The sequence below is a fragment of the Hypanus sabinus genome, chromosome 2 (assembly GCF_030144855.1).
Source record: "Hypanus sabinus isolate sHypSab1 chromosome 2, sHypSab1.hap1, whole genome shotgun sequence".
Taxonomy (NCBI): domain Eukaryota; kingdom Metazoa; phylum Chordata; class Chondrichthyes; order Myliobatiformes; family Dasyatidae; genus Hypanus; species Hypanus sabinus.
The window spans coordinates 162,167,331-162,184,171 of NC_082707.1; the positions used below are offsets into that span (position 1 = coordinate 162,167,331).

The 16,841-nt window shown below is 39.1% G+C and overlaps 1 protein-coding gene across 1 annotated transcript in view; it reads right to left on the minus strand.

The window, feature by feature from the left end:
• Positions 1-12,852: 12,852 nt before the first annotated feature.
• The window catches only part of atl1 (atlastin GTPase 1), a 74,368-nt gene continuing 70,379 nt past the window's right edge, over positions 12,853-16,841 (minus strand). Inside the window, exon 13 of the mRNA XM_059958123.1 lies at positions 12,853-15,329. Coding sequence (XP_059814106.1) covers positions 15,222-15,329 — 108 coding nt within the window. The 3' untranslated portion in view covers positions 12,853-15,221. The remainder of the gene's footprint in view (positions 15,330-16,841) is intronic.

Consider the following 16,841-nt stretch of genomic DNA (forward strand, 5'->3'; position numbering starts at 1 on the left):
TCTATTTTGGGAAGGAGTCTATTACACTGGACAACAAAGATTTTGCTTCCTGAATACTTTTGGGTGTATTTTATAGATTTTGGGTTGCCAATCATGAACTTGCCCTTTCATGCACCATTCTTTTGAAATCACCTATATTTGTCATTTCATTTCATAATTCAAGTAAATTAAAACATTGCCCACAATGTAAGCTGAAGAGTTTTCCATCTTGCCCAGGCATGCTGAGGCAGGGTGGATGCTGCATGGCAGGACAAGTTTTACAAAGGTTATAAAAGCATCACGCACACACCGTTCTATGCATCATGTTTACATTTACATCAGTTTGTGGTCACATTGATGTGCATAACATTTTGTGTGTACTTTTTATAAAGTAATTGTATTTTCTGGAGTATTTGTGATAGCAAAATGCCTTGCCAATATTGCAACATCCACAGTACTTTGTTATATTTGTGGTGAGTGTACGCTTAAATCTCAAGACAGCATGACTCTTCTTATTAAGAAAGCCTAGAACTCTACTTTGGGTGCAAAATCGGTGACCAAGACAAAAATAGGACTCCTCACGTTTGTTGTGCAACATGCGCTGTTAACCTCAGAGCTTGGCTCAGAAGTACTTGGGACAGTGAACTTACGATAATAATGCAAGAGCAGAAGGATCATGCAACAGACTGCTACTTCTCTCTGACCAGTGTCTGGTTTCTCTGCTAAAAACAAGAAATCCATATCCCAATCTCCCTTCAGCGATGAGACCTGTGCCACATGACGATAGTCTTCCAATACCAAAGCCACCAGAGATGTGGAGTATAGAGGAGGCAGACAATTATGCCATGATGCACGAGCCAGGAATGGAAAACGATACTGATACAGATTTTCAACCGTTTATGTCAAGTGAGCTTCACCTGGTAACACAATCTGAGTTAAATGACATGGTCAGAGACTTGGGCTTGTCAAAGTCAAAAGCAGAATTTCTCTGTTCAAGTCTGCAAGGTTGGAATCTGCTGTCAACAGGCACAAAAATTTCTGTCTTTTGCAGCCGCCGAGAAGATTTGACACGATTGTTTAGTCGGGTAGATAATGTGTTTCTGTACTGACATCGGTTTTTGACTGCTTTGGGTTACCAGCATGCTCACAGTAATGGCATCTTTTTATTGACTCTTTAGTGTTCAGCCTAAAAGTTGTGCTGCTACACACGAGCATGGTCCTCCCTTCAGTCAGCTGTGTAGTACACATGAAAGAAGACTACCGAAATTTGGGAGGTTTGTTGAAACAAGATTATAGCAACTACAACTCCCTAACATCTATGGTGAAAGCAGTGGCACTGCTACTGGGAATGCAGCTCAGATGCACTGAGTACTGTTGTTAAAGAACCTCATTATATTAAAAAGGATTGGCCAGTTGCTTCCAGGGCAAGAAAGTGTGGCACATAAGCCACTTGGAGACCCAACAAATATAAAATGGGCTTATGAAGAATTTTGTGAAAAGGATGAACAAGGAAGGTGAAGGATTTTGATATTTGAGATGGATGTTTCCCAGAATAAGAATGTAAGACACGAGGAGAATTTATTTGGCCCATCAAGTCTGCTCTGCCATTTCATCATGGCTGATCCAATTTACCCTTGGCCGCAATCTTCCGCCTTCTCCCTGTATTACTTCATGTTCTGACCAGTCAAGAATTGTCCACCTCTGCCTTAAATATACATAAAGACTTGGCCTCCACAGCTGCCTGATTCACTACTCTCTGGCTAAAGAAATTCTTCCTCAACTCCGTTCTTAAAGGATGCCCTCTATTCCGAGGCGGCATCCTCTGGTACTCTCCCACCATAGGAAACATTCTCTCTAGATCCACTCTATCAAGGCCTTTCACCATTCGATAGGTTTCGATGAGGTCACCCTTCATTCTTTCAAACTCTAGTGAATACAGGCCCAGATCTATCAAATGTTCTTCATATGACAAGCTGTTCAAACCAGAATCATTTTTGTGAACCTCCTTTGAACCCTCTCCAGATTCAGCTTATCCTTTCCAAGATATGTGAGCCCAAACTGCTCACAATACTCTACAAGTGAGACCCCACAAGTGCCTTATAAAGTCTCAACATTACATTCTTGCTTTTATATTCTAATCCTCTTGAAATGATTGCTAACATTGCATTTGCCTTCCTCACCACAGACTCAACCTGCAAGTTAGCCTTTAGGGAATCCTGCACAAGGACTCCCAAGTCCCTTTTGCCTCAGTTTGTTATATTTTCTCTCTATTTAGAAAATAGTCAACTATTTCTTCTACCAAAGTTTATGGCCATACACTTCCCAGTACTGTATTCCATCTGTTACTTCTAGGCCCATTCTAATCTGGCTGTGTCCTTCTGCAGCCTCTCTACTTCCTCAAAACTACCTACCCTTCCACCTATCTTCATATTGTCTGCAAACTTTGAAACAAAGCTATGAATTTCATCATCCAAATCATTGACATATAAAGTTAAAAGAATCCGTCCCAGCACAGACCCATGTAGAATATCACTAGTCACTGGCAGCCAGTCAGAAAAGGCTCCCTTTCGTCTCACTGTTCGCCTCCTGCCAATCAGCCACTGCTTTATCCATGCTAGAATCTTTCTTGTAATACCATGGGCTTGTAGTTTGTTAAGCAGCCTTGTGTGGCACCTTGTCAAAGGCCTTCTGAAAGTCTAACTACTGTACACAACATCAACCAATTCTCCTTTGTTTATCCTCGTTATTTCTTCAAAGAATTTCCCTTGAGGATACTACGTTGAGTATAGCCTTTTTCGTCATATGCTCCATGTACCCTGAGACCTCATCCTTAATAATCAATCCAACATCTTCCCAACCACTGAGGTCAGACTAACTGCCATATAATTTACTTTTCTTCTGCCTCTATCCCATCTTGAAGAGTGGAGTGGCATTTGCAATTTTCCAGTCTCCTGGAACCATTCCAGAATCTAGTGATTCTTGAAAGATTATTACTAATTCTCTCAGCAATCTATTTCAGAACCCTGGGATGCAGACCATCTTGTGCAGGTGATTTATCTACCTTCAGATCTTTCAGTTTCCCAAGAACCTTCGCTCTGGTTATGGTAACTTCACACATTTCATGACCCTGACACCTGGAAATTCCACCATACTGCTAATGAAGACTAACACAAAGTACTTAATCAGTTTGTCCTCCATTTCATTGTCCCCCCATTACTACCTCTCCAGCAACCTTTTCCAGCAGTCCAATATCCACTCTTGCCTCTTTTGCACTTCATGTATCAGATGAAACTTTGGGGATCCTCTTTAATATTATTGGCTAGCTTATTGTTAAAATTAAGGAAAGAATTTTTATTGGCCCACAAATCAAACAGGTTATCAATTATAGGTAATTCAAAGAACTTCTAATAGGACCAGAGAAAATCGCCTGGAAGGCTTTCAAGGATGTTGGAAGTTTTCTTGGCAACTACAGAGCACCAAACTATGTGGGGTAGACTTTTTCCCTGCAAATCTTGACGCTGTTAGTGACGAGAATGGTGAAAAGTTTTACCAGGACATTATGGTCATGGAGTAACAGTATCAGGGCAGCTAGAATCCATTGATGCTGATTGATTATTGTTGGATACTTCAGCGAGAAGCTTCAGACACTGAGTACAAATGAAAATCATCAACAAAATGTTTTTAGCTAGTTGAACTATTGTAAAGTGTCAGCACTGGTATGCAATTAAAAACAATCCAGTTCAATAAATGTTAATTTCCTGGTTCTTCAAATTCCTACGTGATAGAAGTAGCCTGAAATATTTGTTTTCAGCTTCAAGCAATCTATCAAAACAAAAAAAATTCCAAGTAAGCAACACTTTCGGAAGAAATTTACTGTCCAGTGTTATTAATGTTGCTTATTCTTGTATGCAGAGCTAGGGGAAAAATATATTTTCTGGAATTAATATTTTGAGCAGAATGAAACCAATTCTCAAAGTTCTTTTGGATTTTTTGCATAGTTTTACTGTAATTGCAAGTTCCAAAGTTTGGGAAGAGTGCCTTCAACTTCTATATTAGTGGTGATTCATTTATAATCAGTACTGTTGGAATCCACAAGAGAATCAGCTTCATAACCTTTTTTATGCCTTTTTCCTTACCATTAATTGAGGGGATCTCAGGACCCCTGGTTGGGAACCACTGATTTAGATAAACAACAGTCTTGGTCATTTTAATGTACAGCCAGGTGAACAGTTTCTTCAGCTTCAGGAGATGATGAAGAGGAATTCAGGTCCTAATTAATTTGTGCATATCGTGAGGTCCAAGTTTTCCTGAGCAACAAATGGCACTGTGCTAGTCTTTTATGAAGAAGAGTCACATCTTGCTGGATGCTTCAGAATTATCTCAAAGACTCTGTTCTCCAATCCTATGCCTGGTCAGACCTATTGTATAGTAGGAATTCTAGACATACATGCCAGTTAGGGAGCAGCAGACAAGGTTTTAATTATCTTAAAAAACAGAATGTTTTTAATTTAAGTAGGTAAAAATTATTATGATTCACTTATAGCTTTGGCAAAAACTCTTCTTCCAGCTTTGTCTTCTGTTGTGGCATTCAATAGACAATAGGTGCAGAAGTAGACCATTCGGCCCTTCGAGCCTGCACCGTCATTCTGAGATCATGGCTGATCATATACTATCAATACCCGGTTCCTGCCTTGTCCCATATCCCTTGATGCCCCTATCCATAAGATACCTATCTGGCTCCTTCTTGAAAGTATCCAGAGAATTGGCCTCCACTGCCTTCCAAGGCAGTGCATTCCAGACCCCCACAACTCTCTGGGAGAAGTTTTTCCTTAACTCTGTCCTAAATGACCTACAGCATATTCTCAAACCATGCCCTCTGGTACTGGACTCTCCCAGCATCTGGAACACATTTCCTGCTCTATCTTGTCCAATCCCTTAATAATCTTAAATGTTGCAATCAGATCCCCTCTCAATCTCCTTAATTCCAGCGTGTACAAGCCCAGTCTCTCTAACCTCTCTGCGTAAGACAGTCCGGACATCCCAGGAATTAACCTTGTGAACCTACGCTGCACTTCCTCTACAACCAGGATGTCCTTCCTTAACCCTGGAGACCAAAACTGTACACAATACTCCAGGTGTGGTCTCACCAGGGCCCTGTACAAATGCAAGAGGATTTCCTTGCTCTTGTACTCAATTCCCTTTGTAATAAAGGCCAACATTCCATTAGCCTTCTTCACTGCCTGCTGCACTTGCTTATTCACCTTCAGTGACTGATGAACAAGGACTCCTAGATCTCTTTGTATTTCTCCCTTACCTAACTCTACACCGTTCAGATAATAATCTGCCTTCCTGTTCTTACTCCCAAAGTGGATAACCTCACACTTACTCACATTAAACGTCATCTGCCAAGTATCTGCCCACTCACTCAGCCTATCCAAGTCACCCTGAATTCTCCTAACATCCTCATCACATGTCACACTGCCACCCAGCTTAGTATCATCAATGCCTTCATCTAAATCGTTGATGTAAATTGTAAACAGCTGTGGTCCCAATACCGAGCCCTGTGGCACCCCACTAGTCACCACCTGCCATTCCGAGAAACACCCATTCACTGTTACCCTTTGCTTTCAATCTGCCAACCAGTTTTCTATCTCCTATGTGGGACCTTATCAAATGCCTTCTGAAAATCAAGGTACACTACATCCACTGGGTCTCCCTTGTCTAACTTCCTGGTTACATCCTCGAAAAACTCCAATAGATTAGTCAAGCATGATTTGCCCTTGGTAAATCCATGCTGGCTCGGCCCAATCCTGTCACTGTTATCTAGATATGCCACTATTTCATCTTTAATAATGGACTCTAGCATCTTCCCCACTACTGATGTTAGGCTGACAGGATGATAGTTCTCTGTTTTCTCCCTGCCTCCTTTCTTAAAAAGTGGGATAACATTAGCCATTCTCCAATCCTCAGGAACTGATCCTAAATCTAAGGAACATTGGAAAATGATTACCAATGCATCCGCAATTTCCAGAGGCGCCACCTTTAGTACCCTAGGATGCAGACCATATGGACCTGGGGATTTGTCAGCCTTCAGTCTCATCAGTCTACTCATCACCTTTCCTTCCTAATGTCAATCTGTTTCATTTCTTCTGTTACCCTATGTCCTTGGCCCATCCATACATCTGGGAGATTGCTTGTGTCTTCCCTAGTGAAGACAGATCTAAAGTACTTATTAAATTCTTCTGCCATTTCTGTGTTTCCCATAACAATTTCACCCAATTCATTCTTCAAGGGCTCAACATTGTTCTTAACTGTCTTCTTTCTCTTCACATACCTAAAAAAGCTTTTGCTATCCTTTATATTCCTGGCTAGCTTGCGTTCGTACCTCATTTTTTCTCCCCATATTGCCTTTTTAGTTAAGTTCTGTTGTTCCTTAAAAATTTCCCAATCATCTGTCCTCCCACTCACCTTAACTCTGACATACTTCCTTTTTTTTAATGCTATGCAATCTCTGACTTCCTTTGTCAACCACTGTGGCCCCTTTCCCCCCTTTGAATCCTTCCTTCTCCGAGGGATGAACTGATTTTGCACCTTGTACATTATTCCCAAGAATACCTGCCATTGCTGTTTCACTGTCTTTTCTGCTAGGATATCCATCCAGTCAACTTTGGCCAGTTCCTCGCTCATAGCTCTATAGTCTCCTTTGTTCAACTGCAACACTGACACCTCCGATCTGCCCTTATCCTTCTCAAATTGCAGATAAAAACTTATCATATTATGGTCACTACCACCTAATGACTCCTTTACTTCAAGATCACTTATCAAATCCTTACACAACACTAAATCCAGAATAGCTTTGTCCCTGGTCGGCTCTTGTAGAAGCTGTTCCAAGAATGCATCCCGTAGGCACTCTACAAACGCCTTATCCTGGGGTCCAGCACCAACCTGATTCTCCCAGTTCACCTGCATGTTGAAATCCCCCATAACTACTGCGACATTACCTTTGCCACGTGCCAATGTTAACTCCCTATTCAACTTGCACTCAATATCCATGCTACTGTTTGGTGGCCTGTAGACAACACCCATTAGGGTCTTTTTGCCCTTACTGTTCCTCAGTTCTATCCACACAGACTCTACTTCTCCTGATCCTATGTCCCCCCTTGCAAAGAACTGAATCTCATTCCTCACCAACAGGGCCACCCCACCCCCTCTGCCCACATTTCTGTCCCTATGATAGCACGTATACCCTTGTACATTCATTTCCCAGGTCTGATCTCCCTGCAGCCATGTCTCCGTTATCCCAACAACATCATAGTTACCCATTTGCACCTGAGCTTCAAGCTCATCCACCTTATTTCTGACACTTAGTGCATTCAGATATAGAATTTTTAGCCCATTTCTCCTCTCTCTGTTTAAATGGCTGTCTATTGTGCTTAACCCAGCTCCCCGAACTCCCATCGGGCTATATGCCCCTTGAATTTTGTTGTCCTTCCTAAATTTACTTATTCTTTCTGCACATTTAACTCCATGTTCCGTCAGACCATCCCTCTGTACGTGTCCTCCTTATCACTTGTTCTGCCTCATCTTTCTCTACTACACACTTAATATTCCGGAACCATGTAGTCCTCACCTGTCCTTTATTCTTCATCTCGCTATCCTCTCTCACATTCTGCAAATTTAGTTTAAACCCCCCCCCCCCCCGAGAAGCACTAGCAAACTTTCCTGCAAGAATGTTAGTACCGCTCCAGTTCAGGTGTAAACCGTCCCTTCGGAACAGATCCCACCTTCCCTGGCAGGGCTTCATAACGCTGCATGATGTTTGGTGGTAGTAAGACCTCACTGGCTCATTCAGTTCAGAAGGAATAGTAAGATCTTGCCTAGCTGCAAGATCAGGTGACCAGAGGTAACAGTATAGTCTGGGTCATGTCTACCACTTTTATCCATTATACAACACAGCAACATGCAGTTCTGTTTGCAAGCCCCATTCTCCAGGGCAGTGACGCAAAAGGGAGAATGGCACTTTTTGTTTTCAAATGAGGTAGAGCGCATGCCATTTCATATTTCACATTTCAAGCTAATTTCAGGAAATGAAGACCATCGTGGTGATCTCAGTTAACCTTTAAGATTTTTGAAGCAATTCTATTGATAAATTACTTCTAATTGACAGTTCCTATGAAGACACCAGGGCACCTTAAATAGTCTCAAATAACCATACTCTGACACCAAGTCTGATTATTGTACTTAACCAGGTCCATTATGAAGGTAAATGTTTTGAAATAACATTTTTAAAAACTTATTATTAAATCCTAGATCACATCAATTTGCAAAGTTTAAACTTCAAGTTATGTGATAACTAGAAATATTGTGAATGTTGAAAATGTAAAATATAGACCGAAAATGGTAAATTCAGGTTGCTGACATTTTTGAGGCAAAAAAAACTGAAGCAATAACTGATTTTCTTACCAAAGAAATTCTGCTTGACTGGTAAAGTATTTAAGGCATCTTCTTGCTCTCTGAATTGTTGCCACAACTTTGTACCCACATTCCTGTGTTCAGGATTTTTTACATTCTGTACTTGGTACTTAACTGCATTGACAAACCTGCTGGCAGCCAGGACTATAAGCTATGTTGATTTGGTCAAGGTTTTTAAATTGATGTAATTTATAATTTTAATTAAGTGCTCCAAATAAGGTAAATTGAGAGGAGAGGGGTTCATAATTTGCATAAGGTGAAAAATTCAAAAATTGTAGGTGCTGAAAATCTTAAAACAAAGAAGGTAATGGAAATGGCTAGCAGATTGGGTAGAGTCTATGGAAAGAAACTTTTAACATTTTAAATCAAAAATTTTCTTTGTCAGAACTGTGAAAGCAAACATTTTATTGCTTCATGTCAAATACAAGTCAGATATATACTAAGTGGTTTCATAACATAGCGATACACAGTGCTTAATTTTACCAGATTGTAACGCAGATACAGTACATGGAGTAACAATTCAGAGAACTGGATTCAAATCCCAATATGGCAAGTGCGGTTGGAATTCTTGGCTGGGGCACACCTTTGAGAGAACAACCCTGCCTTCATTATCTGGTCTGAATTTTACGCTTGTTCTATGGGGTTGATTATTTAATAGCCCAGCAATAAATACTAAACATAAAATTAGCAAATCAGCATTTGAATATATGCTGTTGGGAAATGCTTGCAGGTGACATAGAATACCTACAGCACAATACAGGCCCTTTGGCCCACAATACTGTGCCGAACATGTCCTTACTTTAGAAATGACCTAGGGTTACCCATAGCCCTCAATTTTTCTAAGCGCCATGTACCTATCCAAGAGTGTCTTAAAAGACCCTACCATATCCGCCTCCACCACCGTCGCCGGCAACCCATTCCATGCACTCACCACTCTCTGTGTAAAAAAACTTAACCCTGACATCTCCTCTGTACCTCCTTCCAAGCACCTTAAACCTGTGCCCTCTCATGTTAGCCATTTCAGCCCTGCGAAAAAGCCTCCGACTATCCACACGATCAATGGCTCTCATCATCTTGTACACCTTCATCAGGTCACCTCTCATCCTCCGTCACTCCAAGGAGAAAAGGCCAAGTTCACTCAACCTATTCTCATAAGGCATGCTCCCCAATCCAGGCAACATAAATCTCCTCTGCACCCTTTCTATGGTTTCCATATCCTTCCTGTAGTGAGGTGATCTTGTTCAACTTAACTATGCCGTGTTCTCGTGTATGTCCTGCAGAGTGTGGCGTTTAGCACAAGGAATTGGCGTCCAAACTCACACTTGCATACTCAATCCTTTTATTAGCTTTGTTATAATTGACTAAACATTGACAAAAGACCACCCGTAGGGAATGTAATTCCTCCAATATTAACATATTTTTTCCCAAAATGACTACACAAAGCTATATTTTAGGAAATTCTTTTGTCAATTCATTATCCCTACTAATATGGAGGCAGTAAGGAAATGAGATCAGAATCAGAACCAGATTTAATATCACCAGCATATGTCATGATATTTGTTAACTTTACGGTAACAGTACAAAGAAATATATGATCAATGTAGAGAAAAAACTCGTTACATTAAGTGTATATATGACTATATATACATACACACACATATAACAAGTAATGCAAAATAACAAATAAAAAAGTAGTGAGGTGGTGTTCATGGGTTCAATGCCCATTTAAAAATCAGTTAGCAGAGGGGAAGAAGCTGTTCCTGAATTGCTGACTGGGTGCCTTCAGGCTTCTGTGCCTCCTTCCCAAGGCACAGTGTGAGGAGGGCACACTGCCTTTTAAGATGTCTTGGATACCATGGAGGCTGGTACCCATGATGGAGCTGACTAGTTTTACAAGTTTCTGCAACTTATTTCGATCTTGTGCAGTAGTCCCCACCGCTCTTGCCTTCTTTATAGCTGCAGCAAAATGTTTCATCCAGGTTAGGTCTTCAGAAATATTAACACCCAGGAACTTGAAATTGCTCACTATCTCCACTTCTGATCCCTCTATGAGGATTGGTTTGTGTTCCCTCGTCTTACCCTTCCTGAAGTCCACATCTGGAACAAAATGGATCCATCAGGCAGATGCAGCATGGATTCAGCAAAGGCAGGTCCTGTTTGACAAACTTACTGGAGTTCTTCGAGGATATAATGAGCACAGTGGATAGAGGGGAACAGAGGGAAGTTATTTACTTGGATTTCCAGAAAGCATTCGACAACATGCTGCATAAAAGACTTATCCATAAGGATGCATAGAGATTGGGGTGATGTATTAGCATGGATAGAGGATTGGTTAACTAATAGAAAGCAGAGGGTTTGGGTACAAGGAAGTTACTCTGGTTGGCAATCAGTGGTGAGTGGTGTGCTGCAGGGGTTGGTGCTGGGCCCACAATTGTTCACAACATACATCAACAATCTGGAAGAGGGGACTGAGTGTAGTGTATCTAAATTTGCTGATGCTATTAAATTGAATGGAAAAGCAAATGGTGCAGAAGATACAGAGGGTCTGCAGAGAGATATAGATAGGTTAAGTGAGTGGGCAAGGGTCTGGCAGATGGAGTATAATGTTGGTAAATGCGAGGTCATCCACTTTGGAAGGAAAACTTGAAAAGAAAATTATTATTTAAATGGTAAAAAAAATTGCAGCAGGCTGTTATGCAGAGGGACTTGGGAGTGCTTGAGTATGAATCGCAAAAAGTTGGTTTGCAGGTGGAGAAGGCTATCAAGGAGGCAAATGGGATGTTAGGCTTCATTACTAAAGGGATTGAATTTGATAGCAAGGAGGTTATACTGTAACTATACAGGGTACTGGTGAGGCCGCACCTGGAGTATTGTGTACAGTTCTGGTCTCCTTACTTGAAAGATATACTGGCTTTGGAGGTGGTGCAGAGGAAGTTCATCAGGTTGATTCCAGAGATGAGGGGTTTAGGCTTTGAGGAGAGATTGAATTGCCTGGGACTGTACTTGCTGGAATTCAGAAGAATGAGAGGAGATCTGATAGAAACATACAAAATTATAAAAAGGATAGATAAGGCAGGAAAGTTGTTTCTAATGATAGGTGAGACTAGAACTAGAGAACATAGCCTCAAGATTCGAGGGAGTAGATTTAGGACAGAGAAGAGGAGGAACTGTTTTTCCCAGAGACTGCTGAAATTGTGGAATTCTCTGCCCATTGAAGCAGTGGAGGCTACCGCAGTAAATGTATTTAAGACAAAGTTGGATAGATATTTGCATAGTAGGTGAATTAAAGGTAATGGGGAAAAGGCAAGAAGGTGGAGATGAATCCATGGCAGGATCAGCCTTGATCTTATTGAATGGCAGAGCAGGCTCAAAGGCCAGATGGCCTACTCCTGCTCCTATTTCTTACGTTCACAATCAGTTCTTCGGTCTTGCTGACATTGAGTGCAAGGTTGTTGCAGCAATACCACTCAACTGATATATCTTGCTCCTTTTTGTCATCATCTGAAATTCTGCCAACAATGATTGAACCATCAGCAAACTTATACATGGCATTTGAGCTGTCCCTACCCACAGTCATTGGTGTAGAGAGAGTAGAGCAGTAGGCTAAGCACCCACCCCTGTGGTGTGCCAGTGTTGATTGTCATTGAGGTGGAGATGTTATTTTATTATAAATTTTTAACAACACTTGTGAATTACTTGATGTTTGAAATAGCAGCTTTACTCAGATTTTTACCCGGGGACCTTGATTTCAATCTCACTAAAGGCCTTTCAAATTGGCTAAAGGTGATTTGGTGTTTGTAAGAGCTGAAACTCAAGTGATCATAGAAAACTTGCATCTTATTCTGACTTAGATTCAAAGACTGGAACGCTGAATAATTTTGCATACTTGTTACCATGACTTACATTTTGTGAGAGCATGTTTGTAAATGCTGTGGCAAACTGATGACACTTAGTCTAGTTCAAATCAGCAACTCCTACACAAAACACAGGTCTCAAACAGGTTGGTTGGCCTTTACCAGTGGATTATCCACTGGCTGTGGGTAGCATTTAAAAATAAAGGCTTCAAAGCATGTGCTGTGGTTGTTAACATTTTGACCTCAATATTTCAGATGCAAGCAAACCTCCTGGCAAATTTATACTGGTGAATCCAGTAAAGGAAATTCTGATTTTTCTTTAGTGTGTATCAACAAACCAGGCCATTGGTTATTTCAAAACAGAGTTATAAATGGTAACGAGGAGTTGAAGATTTCTTTTTTGACAGAACTTCAACCTGAGGAACTGAAATACAGTATATTATTCACACAGGAAGAGAATGTGGAATAACAATGTTTTCATTAGCACAGTCTATGACTTGCAAAATGCAATATATCAAGCTTTGAATAATTTGGCAAGGCAACTATGATCACTATAACACTAAGTTTTTATTTATCAAATGGTTTAAGCAATTACAATAAGGCAAGAATAAATTGCAGTATTTTGCAATATAACAGTATTTACTAGAATTTAACTGCATTTCAACTTTCTTATTTTCAAATGTTTTTTTTTAAAAGTGCAAAGAATGACATTACACTATCTAACCAGTTAATAATTTAATATGCCACTTAACTTGGATCTGTTTAGTTGGGAAGGAACACGGATAAAGTTCCAAGTTCACTTTTTTCAGAAACACCTAGGAGTCTATTCTTTTCCCTTAAACAGCCTTACAATGGAGTATTGTTTCTGTTAAATCATCTTTGAAATTTGTTAGGTAGAGGAGTAGTCTTAAGCCTCATGGCTCCTATAAGCTATGATGCTTTATGGCACGTTTGCAGTTTGTGGAGATCCATCAGCTGGGGCTACCCAGCTTGCAACGAGACCCAGGGAAAAAGTGGTGCAACTTTAATCATCGTTTCATGTTTTTCTTAGTTTCTGCTATGTACGGTATGTCATAGCAAACATTTAATATGTTATAAATCTATTTTACCCTATATCCTGCCATTGACATCAGTAATCAGGCACAATTATTTCCAAATTTGAATCTAGTTATAGATATAAGAAAACTAAAAGTAGCTGACATATCCACAGAGTTGGGTCTACTACATAACTTTGATAATAAAAATGATTGGACAGTCTTTAAAATGGGTATTATATGAGGATATCAAATAGTTGAAATATATGAAGCTTGGACAAAATTTCATTCTTAATTTGTAGATTAGTGTTTAGAACTTAAAATTAGCTTTCCCATTCAATATAACAGTGAAAATGTCACAGTACTCAACATTTCCAGCAATTCAACTCTGATTAAGAATGAAATGCTAAATTACTCGCATCTACGTACCTTGTTTGTAGTGATTTTGAGTTAAAGCAGAAAGTCGTGAAATAATCTGGTTGCAACAGCAGAAGTTAATTGATAAACTTAGATAATGAGATGCTCAAATGTTCTGCACGTACTTACATTAAACTGTAAGAGTAGATATAAAATAGAAGTTTAAAAGGGAAAAGTGAAACTGTTAAATTAAATGTTTTAATCCCCCATCTAACATGCAGCTAAGATTAACATCTCACAAAGGAAGCACTGCACAAATGAGAAAGAAAGTTTCCATTATGAATAGCTGATTGTGTTATAAAAATACTTCCTAATTATTTGTGCTTTAGATGGGCAAAGGTGTGGGTGGTGCTTTTAAGTTTTTGAATGGAGATCGTTATTACTATGTATAGAAATCACTTAATTGAGATTGTGAATTTCTACTAAAGGTCCACTAAATTTTGTAAGTTAAACTCTCCAAAGATTTTTGGTAGCAATGTATAGACCAGATAATAAACAGCACCAGGCTGCGTAACTCTTTAGCTGGAAACCATTTAATTTTGATTTCATGTTTGTGCTGAACATTGAAATTCATCTGTTAAAACTGCACTGGGTTTGAGCTTTATAATCATACCAGGCTCTTCAGCCAGGGTTTCTGCCTCATTTCAGAAGATTTCATACCAATTTCCTTTTTACTTCAGATAATGAGTTTTTATTTTTCCCTCTGTAAATCAAGACTTCATTTATGCACAATAGCCATTATCTGCAGAATGAAAAGTAAAAACCTTTCAGAATAGAGCAGCTATTTGACTTAGATTTTATACATAGTGTATTTGTGCTCTGCACTAAAAGCAGCAACATCTTATTGATTTGATTTTCGTTCAACAGCCTGTTTTGGCCTTAAATTGAAGAAGATGTACTTGCAATTAACTCTTTTTTAATATTGGGACATCCAACCGGTCCTGTTAAGTACAATTATCCTAACATAATGTAACAAATTTATCATACGTTTGTAGAAATGTCTGTCACCACAAACAAAAATGATGATCTTTAAAATACATTGCAATCTGTTAACTGTAAAGACAACCTGCATTTTAAGACATGTTTTAACCTGAAACATTCAATAAAATGTGCAATGTTGTAACAGAATATGGAAGTTCCTACGGAAGACAAACATTCTGCTGTGTGAAGATGCCAACTGTTACTTAAAATAATTCTTAAAAATTACTGTATATTCTTGATGGAAGAACATTTGACTCATCAACAGTTAACAAAATCATGCAAACTAGCACATCTTTACAGTACAATTCGCAACATAACTAAGTGAAAGCCAGCACAGTGTTCAAGTGTTGATATATGATTCCATTTAGTTTTAAGCTATCATTGGCTTTCCATTTGTATAGCACTTCTTGGATTAGTGGCATGTGAATGCACAATAATAACCACAATTTTCCCTTGTGATTATACGCAAAGGAACCTGGTCGAATCATTTTTTCTTCTTGGTGTCTGCACTGGTTTCCGGTTGTGCTGCAAGGAAGGTGTGGTGATAAATGTGTCTGTGACTTGTAGCCGCATCATATAGCCTGAATAGAGCCTATGTGGACACAAAAACATATTTGTTATCTATAAAGGAACCATGACAGCAATATAATATTGCACGGACTAAATCAAAGATTCTTGGGAATCTGTTTAGACCTCATTTTAAGCCCATTCACTCATAGGCATTTAATATATGCTGTGTTATCATAACTATCTGAAGTACCGTGTGCACTTTGAATGTCATTTTTATTTGGCATGCATCAGTGGATGGTGTCTTTTTCAAGTGCTAAAATGGTTTAATTTGTTTATTACAAATTTGTGAAATCAGTAGTATCATTCTAAATGGGTGTTAATGTTCAGAATTATAAGAGAATCACTTTAGTTTTGCTTCAGTGACAAATATAAAGTCGTGCCTATTCATTTCAATCTAAGTAAAATGTTTAAAATTTATATGATGTTTAGACTAAATCCATTTCTGTTAGTTTGTTTCATTTATTTGAATATATATTGTAAGTTAATTGGTACAGCACAATGGGTAATAATATTTAATCTGTGGAAAGTCATGTGTCTAAGTTTTTGAGAGTTGAAGCTGAAGAGCTGTTACTTCAATGTTTATTTACTGGTCTTGTGTGAACTTGTATACTGTGAATTGGTGCTTTATTTTATACATTGAGTGCTGCACACCCTCCTAGCCAATAGCCTTGCCTTCAATATCGGTACAGTATTACATCTTAAATAAATGACAAAACTCATTGGATTTCCTATTCTGACCAGTTGTGTTCTCCTCCAAATGCAGTGTGGTCATACAAAGTGTTTATTTTGCATGGTTTCTCAAGCTCTTTTAAAAAAATTCTTTTCAGCTTTTATAAAACCAGAGCTTTCAGTGTAAAATTTAGATTTCTATCAGTCTGTGCATTAGCCATTAATCACGTTATTAAATAATTTTACTACAGCTAAGCATTTGTTGCCTTGTTCTGCCTTGCATTTTGAAATGAATAGAGAATTATTCAAGTATGATTTCTCCACAATCAAGCTAGCAGCACTGGCAATCTGTTGAAACTAATTTGATGAAGCAAGTTGTTCTTGTCGCTCAGTCAATATCATTTATATAATACTTAATAATAATTAGGCATTATCATAGCACACTTCCTGCTTTTTCAGTTTTTGTTAGTGTAAGAATCTCATTTGATAGCTACAGTAATGTAACTGCTTAATCATCTTAGTACCCTGACACAGCAGGAATGAGATATCTATTGCTGACTATCTTGCCACATTCTTATACTTTCAGATTTTGCTTTCCAGGATTTGAAGTTTGTTTTGCATGTTATTTAACTCACAGGAACACCAAAACGTTAATCAGAATTTCAATTAAATTTCCTAGTCCTACTCCAGCAAACTACTCTCCTACAAACTTGAATTTAAGGTCATGAGTTCCCACAATATGCCTACTTTGCCTGAGTGGAGTACAAGAAACAAGAGTGAAACAAAAGAGTAAGCTTCTCTGCAGTCTGCTGCACAGCAATGCTGGTTCAAGTTTGGAACCTAAATCGTGGGTGACTTTGTGCAA